The sequence below is a fragment of the Scardinius erythrophthalmus genome (genome assembly GCF_964197995.2).
Source record: "Scardinius erythrophthalmus genome assembly, chromosome: 3".
NCBI lineage: Eukaryota > Metazoa > Chordata > Actinopteri > Cypriniformes > Leuciscidae > Scardinius > Scardinius erythrophthalmus.
This window is the reverse complement of record NC_138223.1, coordinates 1,969,128-1,990,964: the sequence shown is the minus strand read 5'-3', so window position 1 is coordinate 1,990,964 and position 21,837 is coordinate 1,969,128. Positions and strand designations below refer to the sequence as shown.

Sequence of the window (21,837 nt, the reverse complement as noted above, 5' to 3'; positions counted from 1 at the left end):
GTCAGTTTGTGTACAGGAACGTGTTGACCTTCAGAAAACTTTCATCTTGACGTGAATTAGCTCATCTGAAGCTCGGCAAGTGGAGTTTTTAACAGGACAGTTGACCTGTTTTTGACGTCACATTTTGTGCAAAATGACTTTATTCTTGGCAGTCTGATTAAATAATGGTCTGTAAATTATTATGCATGTGCATTATTGTGACATTGAAAAGACAAACTGAAAAAATAATAATAATTATATGTATATATTAGGGCTGTCAAAAGATTAATCGCGATTAATCGCATCCAAAATAAAAGTTTGTGTTTAAATAATATATGTGTGTGTACTGTGTATAATTAAATTTGTATATATAAATACACACACATGCTTGTATATATTTAAGAAAAATGTGTCATTTTTATATAAAAAATTATATTTATATATAATATAAATTATATATAAATATATACAGTATATGTATGCAAATATTTCTTAAATATATACATGCATGTGTGTGTATTTATATAGCCTATACAAAATAATTATACACAGTACACACACATATATTATGTAAACACAAACTTTTATTTCGGATGCGATTAATCGCGATTAATCTTTTGACAGCCCTAGTATATATATATATTCTTAGTATTTTTGTCTTGTTTCCAGTACAAATATCAAAAAAGACACAATATCTGTTGTGTTTTTTACTACTTTTTTACAGAATTTTTAATACTTTAGTAAATGCATCTTGATTTAAGAGTTTTTAGTAGCCTAGAAATCTAGACGCACCCTAGCGGCAGCAAAATGTATTTTTCAGCCAGGGTAGTCTAACAACTCTCCGTTGACTTTCAGAGCTGTAAAAACATAAATTGGGTCAGGCCAATCACGTCGTGTATAGAGTAGGCGGGGCGGGCTTAACATAATGACGACAGAGTTGCGACGGTTCCCTGCTACTTGAAAACAAAGAAGAGTTGCTGCTGCTGGCGAACAGTCTTTCAAACCGGCTTTGGCCGCGACTCTGGAGGACTTGGAGTTACGTTTTTCTTTGAGAAAAGAGCAAAGAACAGCACTTAAGTCATTCTTAAAAAAGAAGATGTGTTTGTAGTTTTGCCGGTGTGGTGAACAATCGAGTCCGGTTGAGTCCGAGCTTTGGACCCAAGCAATCCGATTGGTTCAAAGCACGTTTTATGGGTAATCGCTTTAGTGCCTGGTTACAAATAATACAAAATCACTTTATTATAGAAGAAGTTTGTACTACGTTATAACGAGTCATAACTTATATGTTTAATATACTAGTATTTAACCGAAGCTATAGATTGTGAAATTAAACATTTCTCGTTGTTAGTGTGTTCTTTATAATAAATAAAAAACATATTTGAGCTTCAAACAACTACATTCTCGACTGAGAAACTCTTAAAACTACATTTCGTGACACAATAACAGTCGTATTTTTAAATTCCGCGGTCTTTCTCCTCTGCTATTGACGCTGCTCGGACTCATCTCTTCAACCAGACTCGATTGTTCACCACACCGGCCAGATTCAAAAGTTGAATCTATCAACTAACGTTAGCTCCGCTATTGGGAAAACGCTCTGGTTGGTTGAAGCGCTGTCCTATTGCGTGCAGAGGAAATTTGTAAGACAGCCGTTTATCCCGCCCCTCGGATTGAGCCGTGTCTATGGTGAGTTGCCAGGCCTAACATCTTGATGTAGGTCTGGCTTGCCAAGTTTTTAGATATTTGGACTGGAAACAAGACAAAAATAGTAAGAAAAGCATTTTTTGCAGTGCATTGTGGGATACAGTATTCCAGCGTGTTCTGTTGTATACAGCTTTTTATATACAAATGCATAAAGTCATGTGAGGATTCAGTGCATTTACACAAATCTTATGTTCTGCATCAGTAGTGTAGTAGGATCATATGGTAATCAAACCTTTATTAGATTTTAATATTTTCAACATTACGAGTATACTAGATTTGGATATTCTCAACATTTTTAATATACTTGATTTTCATGTTTTTCTTCTTTACTCGTATTGTTGTTCTACACTGTAACGTTTTTTTTTTGTTTTTGTTTTTCAAAGCTGTAATAAAACAAATATCACTGGAGAACGCTTTACAAGGACACACTATGTTCAGTATATTTTGCACTTAAAAATGTCATGTTTAATTCAGTGCAATGCTTGCCTTCTCTTTGCACTTCAAGCTGCGTTCAGGCCGTTTCATAATTACCGTAATTTCGAGATGACAACGTGTGGCAGTGCAGTGGGAGCTCTGGAAAATTCCCAGTTTACACGCTGTAATTACGAGCTCTTTGAGGACATGATGCTTTTACAAGTTGAGATCTCATAGTTACAGGAATTACGACATAGCAACTTAATTGTGCAATTTGGGAGTGAAAGTTGTTTCAGCACCGGATTATTCCAGTGCGCTGTTCAGCGGACCCGTTTCAAGAACCGCTCTTTTGGGTTTTGACAGTTACAGTGTTCTCATTAACTTTCATCTGAAGCGATAAATGTTTTGAGGCCTTGTAGATGTGGTGTTTGACTGATGCAGACGCTGAACAGCAGATCCAGAGCTGGAGGAAATGTGTGTTATTGACATCAAACACTCCTGAATGTGGTTTTACATGCTCTTGTTACTGTGATGTGTGTAATGTTCCCGCCAGTGGCGTTTACATTCATACACACATATGCTTTTTGTGTGTGTGTGTGTGTGTGGGCTTGAGGGGTCAGCGCTGTGACCAGGGTGAGTGTGAGTGTGTGTGTTAGCTCTGTGACCAGGGTGAGTGTGTGTGTGTGTGTGTGTGTGTGTGTGTGTGTGTGTGTGTAGGCTTGAGGGGTCAGCGCTGTGACCAGGGTGAGTGTGTGTGTGTGTGTGTGTGTGTGTGTGTGTGTGTGTAGGCTTGAGGGGTCAGCGCTGTGACCAGGGTAAGTGTGTGTGTGTGTGTTTGTTTGTGTTTATGTGTGTGTGTGTGTGTAGGCTTGAGGGGTCAGCGCTGTGACCAGGGTGAGTGTGTGTGTGTGTGTGTTAGCTCTGTGACCAGGGTGAGTGTGTGTGTGTGTGTGTGTGTGTGTGTGTGTGTGTGTATGCTTGAGGGGTCAGCGCTGTGACCAGGGTGAGTGTGTGTGTGTGTGTGTGTGTGTGTGTAGGCTTGAGGGGTCAGCGCTGTGACCAGGGTGAGTGTGTGTGTGTGTGTGTTAGCTCTGTGACCAGGGTGAGTGTGTGTGTGTGTGTGTGTGTGTGTGTGTGTGTGTGTGTGTGTGTGTGTGTGTGTATGCTTGAGGGGTCAGCGCTGTGACCAGGGTGAGTGTGTGTGTGTGTGTGTGTGTGTGTGTGTGTGTGTGTGTGTGTGTGTGTGTGTGTGTGTGTAGGCTTGAGGGGTTAGCTCTGTGACCAGGGTGAGTGTGTGTGTGTGTGTGTGTGTGTGTGTGTGTGTGTGTGTGTGTGTGTGTGTGTGTGTGTGTGTGTGTGTGTGTGTGTGTGTGTGTGTGTAGGCTTGAGGGGTTAGCTCTGTGACCAGGGTGAGTGTGTGTGTGTGTGTGTGTGTGTGTGTGTGTGTTAGGGCTGTCACTTTTCGTTCGAAAATCGATTGCACAATCGATCTGACCAACCAACGCAAGTTTCGAAAACAAAAATAGAGAATCGATTATAACGGTCTTTTTTCTCGGAGCGCGTCCAGCTTGTGATGATACGCGCGCAGCAAACGCGCCTCTCACAGCAACTGCAGGCTATGACAAACACACAAAACAGCAAATTCTTCTTCTTCATAATGTGTCTCTTTTTACAACAAAACTGAATTCTGCCGGTATGCAGACAGTCTCATGCAGATTCAGGCTACGGTCAACAATCGCCTACGTAGGCGAAATTTGTTTGACATTTCTAATCGTAAACACAGTCTTGTTGAAGACCGCAGTGATGTTTTTCATTTATGTTATGGCAGTCCACTCTGCTTATTGTTTTTCAAGAATGTTGCACTCCTGTTTGTCATTGTGCACGAAACTTCACGCCAATAAATCATCAGGAATATTACTGACTTGTGCGCGTCTCAAGCGCCCTCTTTACGTTCGTCCTAATGCCTGTTAGTTGTCCGTGAATTTGCCCATATTTGGCGTTTAAAATGGAAACGTCTTTAGACATGGAAAATCGATTTTACAATCGATTCAATGAACACTTAGGTTTAAAAAATCGAACAGGATTTTTTCACAAAAGTGACAGCCCTAGTGTGTGTAGGCTTGAGGGGTCAGCGCTGTGACCAGGGTGAGTGTGTGTGTGTGTGTGTGTAGGCTTGAGGGGTCAGCGCTGTGACCAGGGTGAGTGTGTGTGTGTGTGTGTGTAGGCTTGAGGGGTCAGCGCTGTGACCAGGGTGAGTGTGTGTGTGTGTGTGTGTGTGTGTGGGCTTGAGGGGTCAGCGCTGTGACCAGGGTGAGTGTGTGTTTGTTTTTGTGTGTGTGTGTGTGTGTGTGTGTGTGTGTGTGTGTGTGTGTGTGTGTGTGTGTGTGTGTAGGCTTGAGGGGTCAGCGCTGTGACCAGTGTGTGTGTGTGTGTGTGTGTGTGTGTGTGTGTGTGTGTGTGTGTGTGTAGGCTTGAGGGGTCAGCGCTGTGACCAGGGTGTGTGTGTTTGTGTGTGTGTGTGTGTGTGTGTGTGTGTGTTTGTGTGTGTGTGTGTGTGTGTGTGTGTGTGTGTGTGTGTGTAGGCTTGAGGGGTCAGCGCTGTGACCAGGGTGAGTGTGTGTGTGTGTGTGTGTGTGTGTGTGTGTGTGTGTGTGTGTGTGTGTGTGTGTGTGTGTGTGTGTGTGTGTGTGTGTGGGGGGGGGGGCACGAGTGTGAAGTGAAACTGAAGGAATGAAGTGTACCAACCCAGTAATTATGGTGTCAGGTCTTCATGGTGGTTTAGCTGAACTGGTAGGTGTAATTCACTCTATTCCTCACTGCCAAGAAGAAACCTATCAAGATTTACCACCGCTTTAAGAAAAAGAGCAAAAGGAAATTCAAAGGAACCAGAACACGAGGGCAAGTCGGTGAATTTCAATCGAGATTAATTTAGCGTGTTTGCCATACGAAACTCTAGAAACTACAAATCTTCTTATCTTTAATCCTGTTCTACATAAAACATGCTTTAGCACATCAATACGCCGCTTTAATACAAAAATATCTCCGGCTAAAGCAATGCAGCAGAGAGACTTTATTATAACAGCGAGATCTTTCAGCATCTGTTGAATACACACGTCTAATCCAGCAGATTATGAGCAGATAATGATTTCACAGAACAGCAAAGCCTCAGCGAGAGTGTCGAGTGCTTTACACAAGCCGTTTGAAGAGAGAGATCTTTTACACTTCAACACGTGCGTGTGATTAAACTGAGAACAGAGCTGTTCTGTTGCTCAAAGTCAACATGCATGATTGTTTTGTGAAGTTAATAGGGTGAAATCAGTTGTGTTATTATGAGCTTGTAAGGAGTGGATAGTGGACACTAGGGGCCCTATCTCGCACCCAGCGCAATTGACTTTGTACACGACGCATGTATCATTCCTATTTTGCACCCGCGCACAGCGGACTTTTCCCTCCACAGACGCACGTCGGTAAATTAGGAAATGAACTTCAGTGAAAAGAGGAGGCGTGTTCTGGCGCAAACGTTCCCTGGTGCTATTTTGCAGTTTCAGAAAACAATTCCACCACTGACCAGGAGAAACCTCGTCTAAAGTCAGTGATGCGTTCAGAGGCTATTTTAAGGGCGCATGCTTGGCCATAATGTAGCGTGTGCACAACGCACACACACTTTGATTCTCTCATCTACACACAGACGCAGCAGTTTTCATGTTTGCAAATCATAGGCTACATTATTACAAGGAAAAATATTACCACACGAGGGAAATCATTGTTGTGTCCATGAAGATGTGAAAAATAGGCATAAATCTAGTTTACACATTTACCCAAATTATCATACGCCTGTTTAACCGAAGCTAATCTGGGTGAGTTTCTCCATCCCCAATGTCACTTCTCTGTGTTTTACGGCCCTGACGAGAACGTCGGTCTCCTCGGCTGTGAACCGCTCCTGGCAAATCCGCCGTTATAATAGCAATCGGCCATGGAACAAGCGCGCCTGCTCTTAAAGGGAATGTGAGATGACGCTCTGATTGGTTTATTTCATGTTACGCCCAAACCACACCTATGAGTAATGAAGCGACTTCAGACCAACACATTTTAGATTTGCGTCGGACGCAAGAGTCATTTATCCTGCCGGTATAATAGCAACAGCGCCCGAGATCCGCCCACAAAGTTACTTGCGTTTCGCTCTTGATACTTGATACGCTCACTCATATTATATATCATCACAACATCCAGCCTTAAAACTTGTATATTTTTTTTGTCAGAGTTTATTTAACCCTCTGGAGTCTGAGGTGTTTTCTGGTGCTTATGAAATAATTTGTGTTTATTTCTGTTACTTGTGACATTTTCATGGCTAAAGTATGATTTCACTGTATTCAGCACAAACTCTGCCTCAATAATATGTGAGCAGCATGTATGTAAAAGTTTGTAGTTTTGAGAAAATGGCGTTTATGCATTTATTTGTGGGGAAAAAAAAAATTTTTTACTGAAATAAGGCCATAAAACCCATACTGAGTTCTCAAGACTTTTGAAAATTGTATCACGTAGTCTAGAATTAGTCCAATCATGCAGAATATACGATGGAAAATATTGAGTGTTTCTGACTCATTTTCAAACTCTTCGTAATCAAACACACCTTATTCAACTTATCTGCTCATCAGGAGAGTCTCCCAGATCAGAAATATATGGGTCAGATAAGGACGACATCCAAAACCTTCGTCCCGATTTGAAGGCTGGATCTGAAGGCCAAATGCATTACACGAAGGCTGTCCCAATTTAATAAAAAGGCTTCTTCGAATGAGTCCTACCAATACATCCGTCATTTCCTGGGCCTGGACGGAGAGAATAAGTGGATCCTTCGCAGCCTATCCTATTCCAACATTTAGGTGAATATAGTCAATGGGGGAAAAAAAGACACGTTACTTTTCCCTCCTTAACTAGTCTTATCTAGCCCTGAATAAAAGATAGTATTAATCTAGTTCAGAGACACAACACTGGCCTCCCTCTCCTGTTCTCCACGGATGCCCTGCACTCCAGCATAGACTCCTATCTCATTTTGTTCTTGAGACTTTGATGTGCGTCTCCTCCTCTTCTCTTATTTAACAAAGCAGTGTCTAGAAGGTGTTCTCCTCCTCTCCGCTCAGCTCTTCAAATGACGGTTTGCTGTTCCTCGCTCTGGGCTCGATCGCCGGCTCTGTTCACACACAAGGCTTGAGATGTTAGCGCTGCGCTAATGGCCGTAGCACTGACTGACAAAAGCTATTTGCTGTGGGACTTTAAAAGGAGAATTACAACGTTCTCCTCGTTGCTCCTTCGAGTTTTTATCTAAGAGTGAATTCATTGACGGTCGTGTCCACAGATCTCGACTTGTACCCTAACCAGGCATGATGACGCGATAAAAATTGTGATGAGAACGGTTTATTAAGTATATGCGCAGCGTGTTTCAAGTTTCACTTTATATACTTTATTCTGAAAATACCTGAGATGTGTAGAAGAACACAGATAAACCATATATTGCTGCAATGTCAAAATGTCTCTATCTGCATTTAATTATGTTAAATATAGGGATGTCCCGATCAGGTTTTTTTGCCCTCGAGTCCGAGTCCGAGTCATTTGATTTTGAGTATCTACCGATACCGAGTCCCGATCCGATACTTCTATACATTAAAAAAGAATAAAGAAGAGCGAAAAACAGATCCAGGATGTTCCTTATTTTTTATTTAATTCACCTTATTTTAACATTCAACAACTCTGTTAACAAACAGAGCACTTCTGTGAGGTAGCTTGAACAATCAAGTAATAAATAACATAAATTCTTCACTTTTGGACTTAGTGCAACAGTAAATATAAAAAAAGTCTAATATATAAACAAATAGCACCTCAACTTGAAATACCCAGCAGGCATGTAAACAAATAAAAAAATAAAAGTGCCACAGTGTTTGCAAAGCCAGTAATGTGCTTTTAGGTACTGCACTCGCCGGTTTCACACCGCAAGCGTCAGCGGCGCGTGAGCAGCGCGTATTTTTTTCGGCGTCCATGTTAATCAATGAGTGCATTCACACCGGGAGCAGGAGCAGCGCGTGAGCGTCCAGCAAGAGCGTCGCGTGAACAGCAGTGCAGCGGGGGTTTCGGCGCTGAGTCTATTTTTGCTGCGCCGCTTATGCTGAATTAAAGTGACAATGCATTGATCATGGCCAAAATACACCGCAGTTTTATCCAAAAAGTGCATTGATGATATCTATTGTGTTTTAAACAGTCGATCAAATGACCAACAGCAATTTAAAAAGAAAACAAATGTCCAAAAACAAACTTGTTGCCAGAACAATAAAAACAAAGATGAACCAAAAGTTATATAATTGAAATTATTAATAAAATAAGCTTCTTGACAAGTCTTTTCTCTTAAATGTAGGCTACCGGTATTTGAAAACGAAATAAAGCAATGCCAACTTATCCATTATAGAGTACTCTGTCTGTACACTACCCGCGGTTCAGCCGCGCCTGACAAACACTGCCAGTGTGAAAGCAAAATGCGCGTGTCCTGCTCCTGCTCACCATACGCTCTGCTAACGCGTGCAGTGTGAAACCGGCGTAACTCTGTGCCACCGCATAACTATAGATGTGTTAAAAAATAATTAGAATATATATACATATATATCCGAGTCCTGATCGGGAGGTAACGTCCGATTCCGATCGAGTCTGAAACCACGTGATCGGGCCCGATTTCCGATCACGCGATCGGATCGGGACATCCCTAGTTAAATATATATAAATACATTATATATATATATATATATATATATATATATATATGTATACATATATATATTTATACATAAAAACATTAAGAATAAACAGCAATATTTACCCACAAATATTTTTACTTGTGTCACGTTGTGGGTTGTTCCTTGTTCCTGTTTCATGTATGTCATGTGATCCCTTGTTCAAGTCATGTGATCCTGCCATGTGTTCCCTTGTCTGATGTGTCAGGTTGTCATTGGTTCATTGTTTCATTGTTCACAGGTGTCCCTTGTCTAGTCGTTAGTCTTGTGTATTTAAGCCCTCATGTTTGCCCTGTCTTTGTCTAGGATTGAATGTTTCTTGTGTTTATTCCTTGTCTAGGTTCTTGTTCTTGTTTTGAGTTACCAGTTTCCGGCCTTTATGTTTGATTTTGTTTATTATTATTATTAAAGTTGCATTTGGGTCCGCTTCATCTTGCCTCATTCATTCGTAGCAACTTGCACAGCAAATCATTGGATTCGTATTTTGATTCAATTAATTAAATAGTTTTCAACTTATTCACAGAAATGTGAATGTCGCATCCCCTAAAGTGTAGTTCTCCTGCCTACTTTTACATCTGAGATTCTTTTAAATCATCTGTAAGTTTTTGAGCGCGATAAAATCATCAAAATATATGTTGCTTATACATATACAGTACCTTTCCTAAAAATTTGAATATCATGGAAAAGTTTATTTATTTCCATTATTCCATTCAAAATGTTAAACTTCCATAGATTATAGATTCAGGGCCCACAACTTAAACGATTTCAAGTATTTAGTTATTTATTTGTACATAATTTGGGCTTCCAGCTCATAAAACCCACGAAAACAGGATTTAAAAAAATTTGAATATTACATGAAATCACATGTAATATTCACTGGAAAATGAAGGAAGCATGAAGTGCTCTGAACATGTCCTGGTAGACGGCTGCGTTGACTCTGGATTTAATAAAGCACAGTGGACCAAAATCCTCTTTTCTGATGAGAGCAAATTTTGCATCTCATTTGGAAACCAAGGTCCCAGAGTCTGGAGGAAGAATGGAGAGGCACACAATCCAAGATGCTTGAAGTCCAGTGTGAAGTTTCCACAGTCTGTGTTGGTCATCGGCTGGTGTCGGTCCACTGTGCTGTCCACTCAACGCAGCCGTCTACCAGGACATGTCCAGAGCACTTCATGCTTCCTTCAGCAGACAAGCTTTATGGAGATGCTGACTTCATTTTCCAGCAGGATTTGCACCTGCCCACACTGCCAAAAGAACCAAAACCTAGTTCAATGACCATGGTATCACTGTGTACTTACTGTGTGATTTCATGTAATATTCTAATTTTTTGAAATCCTGTTTTCGTGGGTTTTATGAGCTGGAAGCCCAAATTATGTACTAAATACTTGAAATCGTTGTGAAAGTTGTGGGCCCTGAATCTATAATCTATGGAAGTTTAACGTTTTGAATGGAATTATGGAAATAAATAAACTTTTCCATGATATTCAAATTTTTTGGAAAGGGTCTGTATATTGCTAGAAAAATCATGACATAAATGACTATTCAATATATATCGCACAGCCTTAGCAGCAAGTTTCTAAAAACTTTTCTATTATAAGTTTTCTGTTATGCTTGGTTTCTAGTCCAGTCGTGCTTTAGCCCCGCCCACTGTGGAATCTCATTGGCCCAACATCAAATCCTTTCTGATTGGCTGTTATTATGTGGCGTTCTGATATTTTAGGCTGTCAAACAGATGCTGTATCTTCACCTCAGTTGTGAATGACCTTTATATGCGGACGGCGTATCATAAACACGACTCCAGATGATAAATTCCACAGGTCACCCGGTCCGTGGCTCATTTATCTTTTTCCGTGAGTTGTTTACCTACACCTGTGGGACGTCGCCTGGTTTGAAATGCAGGTCATATCTGGGTTGCGTTGACTTCATATCTGGGTCTAAATTAGCCGAGCGAGATTCATCAGTGAATGAGTTTCCTTCATTCAGTCGTGTTGTTTCTCTAATGGTAACTGTGGTTTGATTTGACCTCAGTGCCAAGGTTTCGCTTTAATTTTAGATGAGTGCGTAGGAGACGACGGATTCCGTGAGGATTATCCGTCTCGCGGGAGAGAAATACACTGAAATACCTCCATGCGGTTAATATCACCTGTGTGCGCTGAAATCCCCCTGGATTAGGACTTATGAGATACAATAATTAGGATTTTGGGTTACGCTTTATTTTAAGGTGTCCTTGTTACAGTGTGCAGTAACTCTACATTTGATTTAAGTACTGGGTAATATTAATCAACAACATGTACATGGTAAAAATAGACATTTTGGAAACATAAATGACCAGACTTGAATTGGTCACTCAAGACTTTGCCTTTATTTGATTTTTGTAAGTCTTGATTTAATTGCATGGCCTTCTTTAAATTATATTGCACAACATTTTAATTCAGAAAGTGCATTTAATGGACATATTTCAAATTTTAAATATCAGTTATTATTATTATTGATGTTATATTTATTTATTTATTTAAAATGTTTTCTTTGTTTGTAAAGACAATATGGTTAAATCACTGTATGCAATTATTTTTACTTTAATTACTCTTGAGTTTGCCATGAATACAGCCAGCGATGCTGATATGGAAGTAAACGATTGATTGATTGATTGCTTGATTGATTGATTGATTGATTGATAAACAAACAAACATGTACTTACTGTATGGTTAGGATTAGTTCCATGTAATTATGCATAATTTACTATAGTAATAAACACATGTAATGTCTAACAAGGACACATAAAGTGTGGGTTTTGTGATGCAACATAACATGAATAATGATGGTTCAGACTTTGATGTTGTCCTCAAGAAGTGAACTTTCCACTTAGGTTATTTTCCAAGCCTTTTGAATCTAAATTGAATGTCTTCTGTTTGATTCTCTGACTCTAAAATGGGACAATCGGCATCAGCCGTCCCATTCAGCGCGATATCCGCCCTGAGCGTCCATTATAGCGCTAAGCTTTCCAATGTGGGAAAATTGGATTTTATGCAAATAGGCTCTGACAGAGAGACAAAACATGGGGAAATGAGCTTGCGTGTGTTTGCTTGGCCCAGATCCACGGAGTCTCATTTCACACTGGGGTGTATGGATTAGCACAGCGCTAATAAGCTAGCGAAAGCTTTCCTGATTAGAAATAAATAAACTTCGGGTGAGAGTGACAAATAAACGACTCGATTGTGGTCGGCAGACCGCCATTAGCATTCACGTCCAGGTTTGACATTTAAGAAGCCTCCGGAAAGATGCTTTCTATTAATTGCCGAACCTTTTGGACCGTGGAGTCAAATGTGAGCGAGATGATGGATGATGCAAAGCGCCGCACGTTAGAGCCTGTTTTCATACGCGACGTCTCAAAGGGCTTTGATGAGCGCCAGGCTTTTGATGTTACAATAACTGCATGAAACAACTGAGACATTGAGGTGTCCGATGATGGAAAGGGTCACGGCTGTAGGTGCTTTTCATATTCATTATTCAATCATTTATGCTCACTTGTGGTAGATACAGTTAACTGAGTGAGGCGTAAGATGATTGGCTGGATTGGAAACGTCTGATTGGCTGAAGAGAACTTCAGTTCAGAAATATTATTTTGTAAACCTGTGCCTTGAAGGAAAGTCTCAAAATAGACATGCACAAATTCATAGCAATCCACACACATGATGGTTTGCAGATTTAACAATGAATTTGTGCATGTAGAAACATTCACAACATACGTCGTGAATCTGGTTGTGCATTTGCAAATCGTATTTTGTGAATATGAATTAGCTTTTGGGTTTGCGAATTGCCTTTTGCAAACATACACAATTTTTTTTAAAAGAAATTAATACTTTCATTCAGCAGGGATGCATTAAATGGATCAAAAAGGACAGTAAAAACTTTTATAAAGTTCATTTTATGTTATATTAAAAATAATAAATGAATCTATTTCAAATAAATGCTGTTCTGAAAAAAAAATCCATGTATCATGGATCAACTGTTTTCAACATTGATGATAATCATAAATGTTTCTTGAGCATCAAATCATCAATTTAGATATTAGAATGATTTGTGACACTGAAGACTGGAGTAATGATGCTGAAAATTCAGCTTTGATCACAGGATATAAATTACACTTTACTATATATTCACATAGAAAACAGCGTTTTTAAATTGTAATAATATTTCACAATTTAATGAATTTTAAAAATAAATGAAGCCTTGGTGAGCAGAAGAGACTTTCAAAAACATTTCAAAAGCTCACGACCCCAAACTTTTGAGCGGTACGGCCGACAAACATTGTTTATGTGCATCATGTTTTGTACATATATTATTTGTGATACTATTTTAATTCCATAAACCTAGGACAGTTTGAGATAGTGTTTAGATCTGAAACTCTAAAAGAGATAAATGCTTCATGTCTTTGAAAGTCGTTTTTATTTTTCAGGAGAAACTGTTTATTCCTATCATATTTTTATGCGAGAATGATAGATAGCATATCTGCACCATGCAGATCTTCACCTTAAATTCCATCCCTCAGTAGTGCACTATACTCAGTGAGTCTGCACTACACTACTGTGTTTTATCAGGACTTCAGCGAACACAGGCGTCCAGCATAGCAGACACAGTTGGTTTGTCAGTGATAATGACCGTCCTGGTGAAGCAGCGGCCCGTGACAGGTCTTCACTCTCTGCCGCGGGCCAACGATAACCAGCTAGTCATGAAATATATGCAGAACGGTAAAGCACAGCAGGCGAACGCAAGAGAGATGAACTGGGTAAACAACACTCAAGCACAAGTGTGTGAGTATGAGTAAATATTCAAATCTGACACAGCTTGCATTTGTACATAAAACAACAACGTTCTATGAATATGCAAATGAGCCCCGCCTCCACTCACTCACAGCAGCTCAGAGATCCACTGGTTGACGATCACATTGTGGTCTCACTTTAGATTACAGTACAATCCTCACTATTAACTAATTATTAACTATGAACTAAATTCCTTATGACTGCTTATTAATCGTTAGTAAGGTCGTTGTTAAGTTTAGGGATGTAGAATATGGTCATGCAGAATAAGGCATTAATATGTGCTTTATAAGTACTGATAAACAACCAATATCTTAGTAATATGCATGATAATAAGCAACTAGTTAATAGTGAGAATTGGACCCGAAACTAAATTTTATTAAAACCTAAACTATTTGGTAAGACTTTTCAGGTCTCGTTTGAATATAATGTAGTTATTAACTCTCACTTTAGTCAATCATTTTATCCCTTAAAACTCATCTTTGATCACCAAAATGACACATTTAAACATTATTTCCATGAAAAAATTTCTATGCGCGGTTCTATGAATATGCAAATGAGCCCCGCCTCCACTCACTCCCTCAGCTCAGAGATCCACTGGCTGACGATCACACGTTGATCTGATTGGTTACAAGGTAGTTTGTGACGTCAGAAACACCAGCGATTTCAAAGCGTGTTTTTGAGACTGTCTTTGGTTCACTGCAGTTTTAAGGAGAAAATACTCAGCAATGCTGTCGACTTATGAATTTACACATGGTTTGTCTTAAAGCATATTAAAAACACCACATAAACAACATTAAAAGCTGGATTTACCCCACAGGGGGACTTCAGGGGAACAAATACAGCCGTATTGTAAAGTGTTGCTACTTATTATTCCATGCATCATGAATTCTCACTTCGGAACAGTTTTTGTTTGCCTAGTGTAACTTTACAGATTATGAAGTGGAAATATTGGCTTTCTGTTACTGTAAGAATCCCATGCTGGGAATAGACTGTGCTTGGCTCGGTTGATGCCAAGACAAACAATCTGCCAAAGCCAAAGCGGTCTGGTATTTTACTACAGTCTTGATCAAAATTACACAATGAGAATCTGCCAGAGTCGCGTGGTTCACATACCTATGAAATGCTGTGAACATCTCTGATTGATGATACTAACACAATATTTAACACTTAAAATTCAACATTATTATTGATCTGCCTGCATTGACACCATTATATAAGAACTAAACGGAGCTGGAAGATGACATCACGGTTTTCTCCAGAGCGGCTATATATATAAATGAACTAAATGAATAACTTTTTTACAACAAAATGAAATCATTGACCTTACTTAAATGTGTGGTTGATTATGATTTGACTTTTCTAAGTTTAGTTAGTGTGTAATGTTGCTGTTTGAGAATAAACAACATCTGCAAAGTTACGACGCTCAAAGTTCAGAGCAAAGGGAGATATTTGCTTTTACAGAAATCGCTTTTTAAGGACTACAACAAACGGCTGGTAGAGACTACACCACATTCCTCCCGGGTTAGTGACATCACCAACCCTTAAATTTACATAAACCCCGCCCCCTGAACACGATTTATAGATTATCATGGCAGAATATGCTAATCAGTGACTAGAAGATAACTCCACATCAGCTTCATAAATTCATCAACTAACCATTCAGAAATGTCCTGTTGCTTCTACATGTTGTCACTTCTGCTTGAGTCTCTCCATCATTGTCTGACTCCAGTTTGAACATAAAAGGCTACAAGTCTTCAATTAAGTCTAAGAAATTTTCAGTGCATGTGTGTGTGAGGTAAAATGACACAAGCTGTTGAAGCTCCGCCCCCTGCACCGGAAGAGCAGCTCATTTGCATTTAAAGGAACAGACACAAAAACGGTGCATTTTTGCTCACCCTCAAAAAGTGACAATTTTAACATGCTATATAAAAATATCTGTGGGGTATTTTGAGCTAAAACTTCACACACACACTCTGGGGACATCAGAGACTAATTTTACATCTTGTGAAAAGGGCATTATACCAGCCCTTAAGCTGAAATATGATGCTATTCTCCTCTAGAAACAACTTTTTTGCATTATTTTCCTGTTATCTCTGTAAAGCTGCATTGAAACAATCTGTGTTGTAAAAAGTGCTGTATAAGTAAAGCTGACTTGACTTGTCTTGACTAATAACAGCTGTATCATAGATAAAGACTGGGCACCAAATTCCAACCAGTTCTTATGGTTTCAATCCCAAATAACCGAGAGCGTCTCCGACAATCTGTTTGGCTGGTGTTCGTGTCACTGTGGCTCAGCTTCGGATCACCGGCTCCATTGAGAGTCTAATCCAGGCCCGCGTTCGTCTCTTATCGGCTCGTTCAGGCTGGAATGGAGAAACGCTGCCCGGCGCCCTACGGTTTGGACGACAAGCTACGCTAATGAAATGTTAATGAGACGTTTATGAAATGTTAATGTTTCTCTGTGGCTTCTGGCATGAGCGAGCGAATCCGCTGCTGACGTGTGGACGGATAATCAGAGATAGCTCAGAAACTGCAGGGTCTGATTACAGGTGAAAGTGATGCCGGCTTCTCTTAGGCCAGCGTAATGCTGATGATTATGGTAATGATGTGGGGAGATATAGTTTCAACTCTTTTTTTGTATTCAGGACGGCTCTTAAAGCGCTGGCGTTGTGATGAAAGATTGGATGGGGTCCGTCACTCTCAGACTCTGAAAGACAACGCAAAGTCAAAATTGACACTGTTTATCATCTTAAAAGTCACAATGCATTTTACTTTCGTAATGTGATGCATTTCTGTGAGACTGTAGGAAGGGACTTGAGTTTATTCAGGGGGAAACTTGAATTGAGTTTGTCATCTTTCACAGATAATGAAGTTGTTTTGCTGCGGGGAAGTTCCTTCTTACATGTTTTTAGATGACATTATTAAGACGAGATGAGTGTTTTGCTTCGAATAAAACGGACACGTCGGCCAATTTCATATTTCTCTTTCATCTCTTAGTAAACATGAGATATTTTTAGTGCTAGTGGAAGAGAATGAAGAGCAATCAGTGTTATATGTGTGTTTTATGACTCATGTGCTGATTTATGTTTTCTTTTTGAACTTTTTTACTAGAAATTTAAAAACATTAACTAAAAGGTTTTGGGGTAATTATGAATTTTTTAAAGAAATAAATGCTTTTCTTCAGCATTTAGAAGTTACAAAAATGTTACAAAAGATTCTATTTCAAAATAAATGCTTTCTATTCATCAAAGAATCCTGAGAAATAAAATGCATCACGCTTTCCACAAACATATGAAACTGTTTTCAACATTGATAATAATCATAAATGTTTCTTGAGCCACAAATCCTCATATTAGAGTGATTTCTGAAGGATCATGTGACACTGAAGACTGGAGTAATGATGCTGAAAATTCAGCTTTGATCACAGGATATAAATTACACTTTACTATATATTCACATAGAAAACAGCTGATTTACATTGCAATAATATTTCACAATTTTTTATTAAATTAATTTAGCCCTGGTGAGCAAAAGAAAATATGTGTAAAATCTTAGCAACACCAAATTTTGAACAGTAGTTTGACCTCATTCATAAAACTATAAAATAATCTAAATTGTACTGTTTTAAAGGTATTTTTATTAGATAAATCTTTCAAAATCATATTTACATCAAAATCGTATCGACCACACATTTGAACTTATTGCATGATTTATTGGTCTCTAACAGGGTTGAAAGGATCTCTCTCTGCTGCACAAACACTATAATTACACACTTAATATCCACACAGAAACAGGTTTAGGGCCTTATTGTAAGGATCTAAGTGCATGATCTAAAGCGCAGGGCGCAAGTTCACTTTGGGCGTGTCCAAATCCACTTTTAATGACGGGAAAAATGGTCGGCGCTCCCGCCGCATGGTCTAAAAGAGTTGTCTCTATTATCTTAATGAGTAATGGGTGTGTTTTGGGATTTACGTGCGTTAAATCTCCCATTCCCTTTAAATGCCAGTTGTGCTCGTGCCATGGCGGATTGGCTATTTACATGACGGAATTTGATAGTGGAAAGACAGAACGCGTCTCCAGAGCGCAAACAGATCTGCTCGTGCGCGAGGTTAAAGTGCGCTAGCGGACCATCTACGGCACAAGCCGGATTCACCATTGCTTTATGTACACAATAATAATCTTTTACACTAATCCTTTTATTTTAAATATTTGTGTGCTGTCTGTGCATCCCTGTGTGTGTAATAAGCAGAGTGTACGCGCGTTGTAAAATGCAAAAAAAAAATACTGTGCCATTGACTTTAGACCAGGTTTCAGTTGGTCAATGGTTCAGTCTATTTCTGTTGCCTCAAAATAGCAACGCTCCAACAATACGCCAGAACACAAACCTCATTTTCAGACCAGCAGCCCATGGGCGCAAATGCATTTGCTATTTAAACAACGTGGCGCAGGACGTGAAAATGATAACTGCGTCAGGCTGAAACTAGCAAAAAACACTTGCGCCGCGCTTGGGTGTAAGATAGGGCCCTTAAAGTCAATCAGGCGAGTATTGAAGCAAACATGACCTGGAGGTCACGGCGCAGTCGCATTGCTTCAGCCCTGTTAGAGACCAATAAAGCATGAACTCGATCTGTTTACCTTCTCAGAAACCGAACCAGGCACATTATCGGTCAATCGCTCAAACAAGATTTGGAGTCAGAGGCAAAATGTGAATTAAGCATTTATTCTTGCCAAGGGAAATGGACAAATCAATTGGAAATAACAGCTACAGGCCTGCCAACAGACAAACACCAGGCCAAGGAGATGAAGGAGGGTTTTTTTGTTCGAATGTGGTTTAAATAATGAGTTTGAGAAGGTTACTTCCTTGGCAAATACAGTAGTACGCTATTGAAGAGATCTGAGAGTTTATTATAAAGGAATAGTTCACCTCTGTCATCATTTACTCACCCTCATATTGTTCAAAAGCAGAAGCTTAGCCAAAATGATTCCACTTTTTACTATATTTTCTGTCTTCTGAAATCACATGATATTTGTGTTAGAAACCAAAACACAACTCCATCATCTCATTTTTATTTCTTCATATTTCAACTTTAAGGTGCCTAGTATAACCAAAGTCCCTTTAAGGCAAGTCATTTCACTCGACATAATAATTCTAGATCCTTGAAACTCATCTTTGATCACCAAAATTACATGACAATGACATTTTTTTCCTTGAAAAAAAAAATCTTCATGCCTTAAAATAGTCCTTTATCACATTTTATAGTTAAATGTTTTTTGGATGTATCTTTTTAATCACACCATAAATAAGAAAATGATGTCCAATTAATATAAATGTTTATGTTTTAGGAATAAAACGTTATATAAATCACACTGTAAACACAGTGTAACTCAAAATAATTTAAGCAGTTTCAAGTTCAACTAAGTCAGTTTTAAAATTACTTTTACAGCCAATTTGATTATAGGCTACTTAAACATTTAAGGCAGCAACTAAACTTGGTTTATGTTTTTTTTTTTACAAAAATGTATTTATTTTTACAGTGCAGGCGAAAGTTATACGAACAAACCTTCAGAATTCAGATAAATAAGTCAAATAAAACTGTAAATGTTGGTGTGTATAAAGCTGCTGAACTAGACATTTCTGACTCAAACTCACCGCCTTTAAAGATATGGATTGAAATATACAGACACAAATAGATAAAAAGTGCAATAAAATAAACACTTAAATGTGTATTCTGGTTTTCTTTCCACTAGTCACATGTTGTGGAAGCAAAACTGACCAGTGCATGAAAAAAAAAACCCACTGGTTTTGACATAAAAGTCATGGTTGGTTTTGAGAGACCAGGAACCTACAGCTACAGGAATATGTGCATTTGCAAATTAGTTTTGAGAGCTGCCAAATCTGAGCGCTAAATTTGGGTTGCACTCATGAGGATGAGCAAACGATGACAGGATGTTCATTTTGCCTTTTGAAAAAGGTAACAAAAGCAGCGTGTCCTCCGCGAGCCTGTGTTGGACAGCTCTGTGGGCTAGAATCATCTTTCTCTGCCTCTGCGACGGTGTAAGCGTGGCCACAGCGGGAGCGCCGCTGTCCTGAGCGTCTCCGCATGCCACGACAGCCAAAGACCTGTCAACTTTAGAGAACAAGATATATGAGCATATTGTTTGCGTCTCTAAGGGCGTCTCGCTCCACGCCGGTGGCTTCTTCATCTCTGTCCACTCGCAGGAACTGTGGGAAGCGTCTGGATGTGAACGTGAGAATATGAATAATACATTCTGTGACCTGCAGATCTACAGCTGCAAACTAACGGCCATAAAGAACTGTAAAAATAAAATAAATGCAAAGTGCTGTTTATGGATGTGATTTTCAAAATGGATGTGAATTTAATGCAATCAGTGTTTAAACCATAGAAAGGCTACAACAAAACAACCTTATGTAACATTTACACTTGAATATATTAATAAATGTATATCATAATTACTCCAGTCTTCGGTGTCACATGATCCTTCAGAAATCATTCTAATATGATGATTTTCTGCTTAAGAAACATTTATGATTATTATCTATGTTGAAAACAGTTCATGTTTTTCTGGAAATTGTGATACATTTTATTTTTCAGGATTCTTTGAAATATTTCTTAATCAAATAACTGCAACTTTCTTTAAAAATCATCACTATGTATGATAGTCTGTTATTGATGTCTTATTAAAAAAGAAATTCTGTGAACTAATTTCATCTTAAAAGCAAGCTTTTATGAGTCAACATTTAAATGATTATATCTCTGCAAAGTTTCTGAGCAATAAAACCAGTGTATAAATTACATTTTTTTTCTCAAAGCAACCTGTAAATCTCATTAAGAAATCTAATGGCATTAGACATTATTGCAAAATAAACCTTCACAGGGTGACAAGGACATGAATCTGAGGGGTCTTTCATCACCCTGAATGAGTTTATGCTGTTAATGACCGACTGACTGCACATTATCCTTCTTATTGCCCTTTTACAAAGTCTTGATGTTGTTTTCAGTCTCTACTAAAGAGTCTGATACTGTTTTCTACTCCGGTTTTAAGGTTGCTCTTCGCTTTGCTGCTTTTATTTGTGTTTTATGTGTTGTTATACAGGTATTATTTTCTTATTATTGATCTGGCTGTTCTGTAAAGCACTTTGGTCAGCCTATGTGCTATATAAATTAAGTGAACTTGAACTTGTTCTCTTCTAGAACAAGTTTTCCTGCTTGAATGTTGATTATTCTCCTCATATTCTCCATTGTTGCGGCTCCTCTCTTCCCAGTCTGTCAGTAACGCTCTGTTTACTTCCTGTCTCTATGAAGCCCCTCCTTCTGAAAAGCACACTGTGCTCTGATTGGTCGGCTGGATCAGTGTGTTGTGATTGGTTGAGCGCTTCGAGTGTGTTTGGGAAATGTCCCGCTCTTTTCCATAACCACCAGTTTAACACACTACTAACTAACTCAACCAGGCCCCGCCCCTTTATTCTGCGCATGAATTATTATAATGAGGAATATTGTGACGTGTTGAAAACTCAAGACTACAATGGAGGCGTTTCAGGAGTTCAGAAACACTGACACTCATATAGAGAAGAACTGGAGCTTTTTCATGATCAAACAGCAACATTACACACTAAACACAGATGATAAAAGCAGAAAAGTTCCTCTTTAAACTTCATTGAACCTTCCACCAAATTTTCCTCCGAACTCATTCTCCTGAATGAATGCCGAGCCTGACCCGCATGAACTTCACCAAAGTCAATTCCCCGTAAAAATCAATAACGAGCGTGTGATGTCAGCAGCGCCTTTAACGATGAACACCTGTGGAGGAAACCCTTTCTGTTGCTCGATAACGAGAGAACTTCTGGGTTTGGACTGAAATGCAGTCGGTGTTGCTGTGAGCGATGCTGTTGTCCTGGATCCGGTGTTATTCCTCCATTTGTCGCACCGGTTTCACCTTTAACGAGCGAGACGGCATGATTTCCTCAGCTCGAACAATGCAACACTAATGCAAAGTTCTCACTTTCAACTTTGACCTTACACTGCAATGTTTTTTAATGAGAAGGTCAAGCGGTGTTTAAACTAGCGATGCACGATATATCAGCCGACGTATCGGTATCAGCCGATATATGTTTATTTTAATGTTATCGT

General features: G+C 39.1%; 1 protein-coding gene across 1 annotated transcript in view; it reads left to right on the top strand.

The window, feature by feature from the left end:
- Window positions 1-13,521: 13,521 nt before the first annotated feature.
- The window catches only part of LOC308688899 (neural cell adhesion molecule 2), a gene marked incomplete at its 5' end in the record, with an annotated part of 126,430 nt that continues 118,114 nt past the window's right edge, over window positions 13,522-21,837 (top strand). The window contains 2 exons of the mRNA XM_081362336.1: window positions 13,522-13,653; window positions 19,860-20,004. Coding sequence (XP_081218462.1) covers window positions 13,522-13,653; window positions 19,860-20,004 — 277 coding nt within the window. The remainder of the gene's footprint in view (window positions 13,654-19,859; window positions 20,005-21,837) is intronic.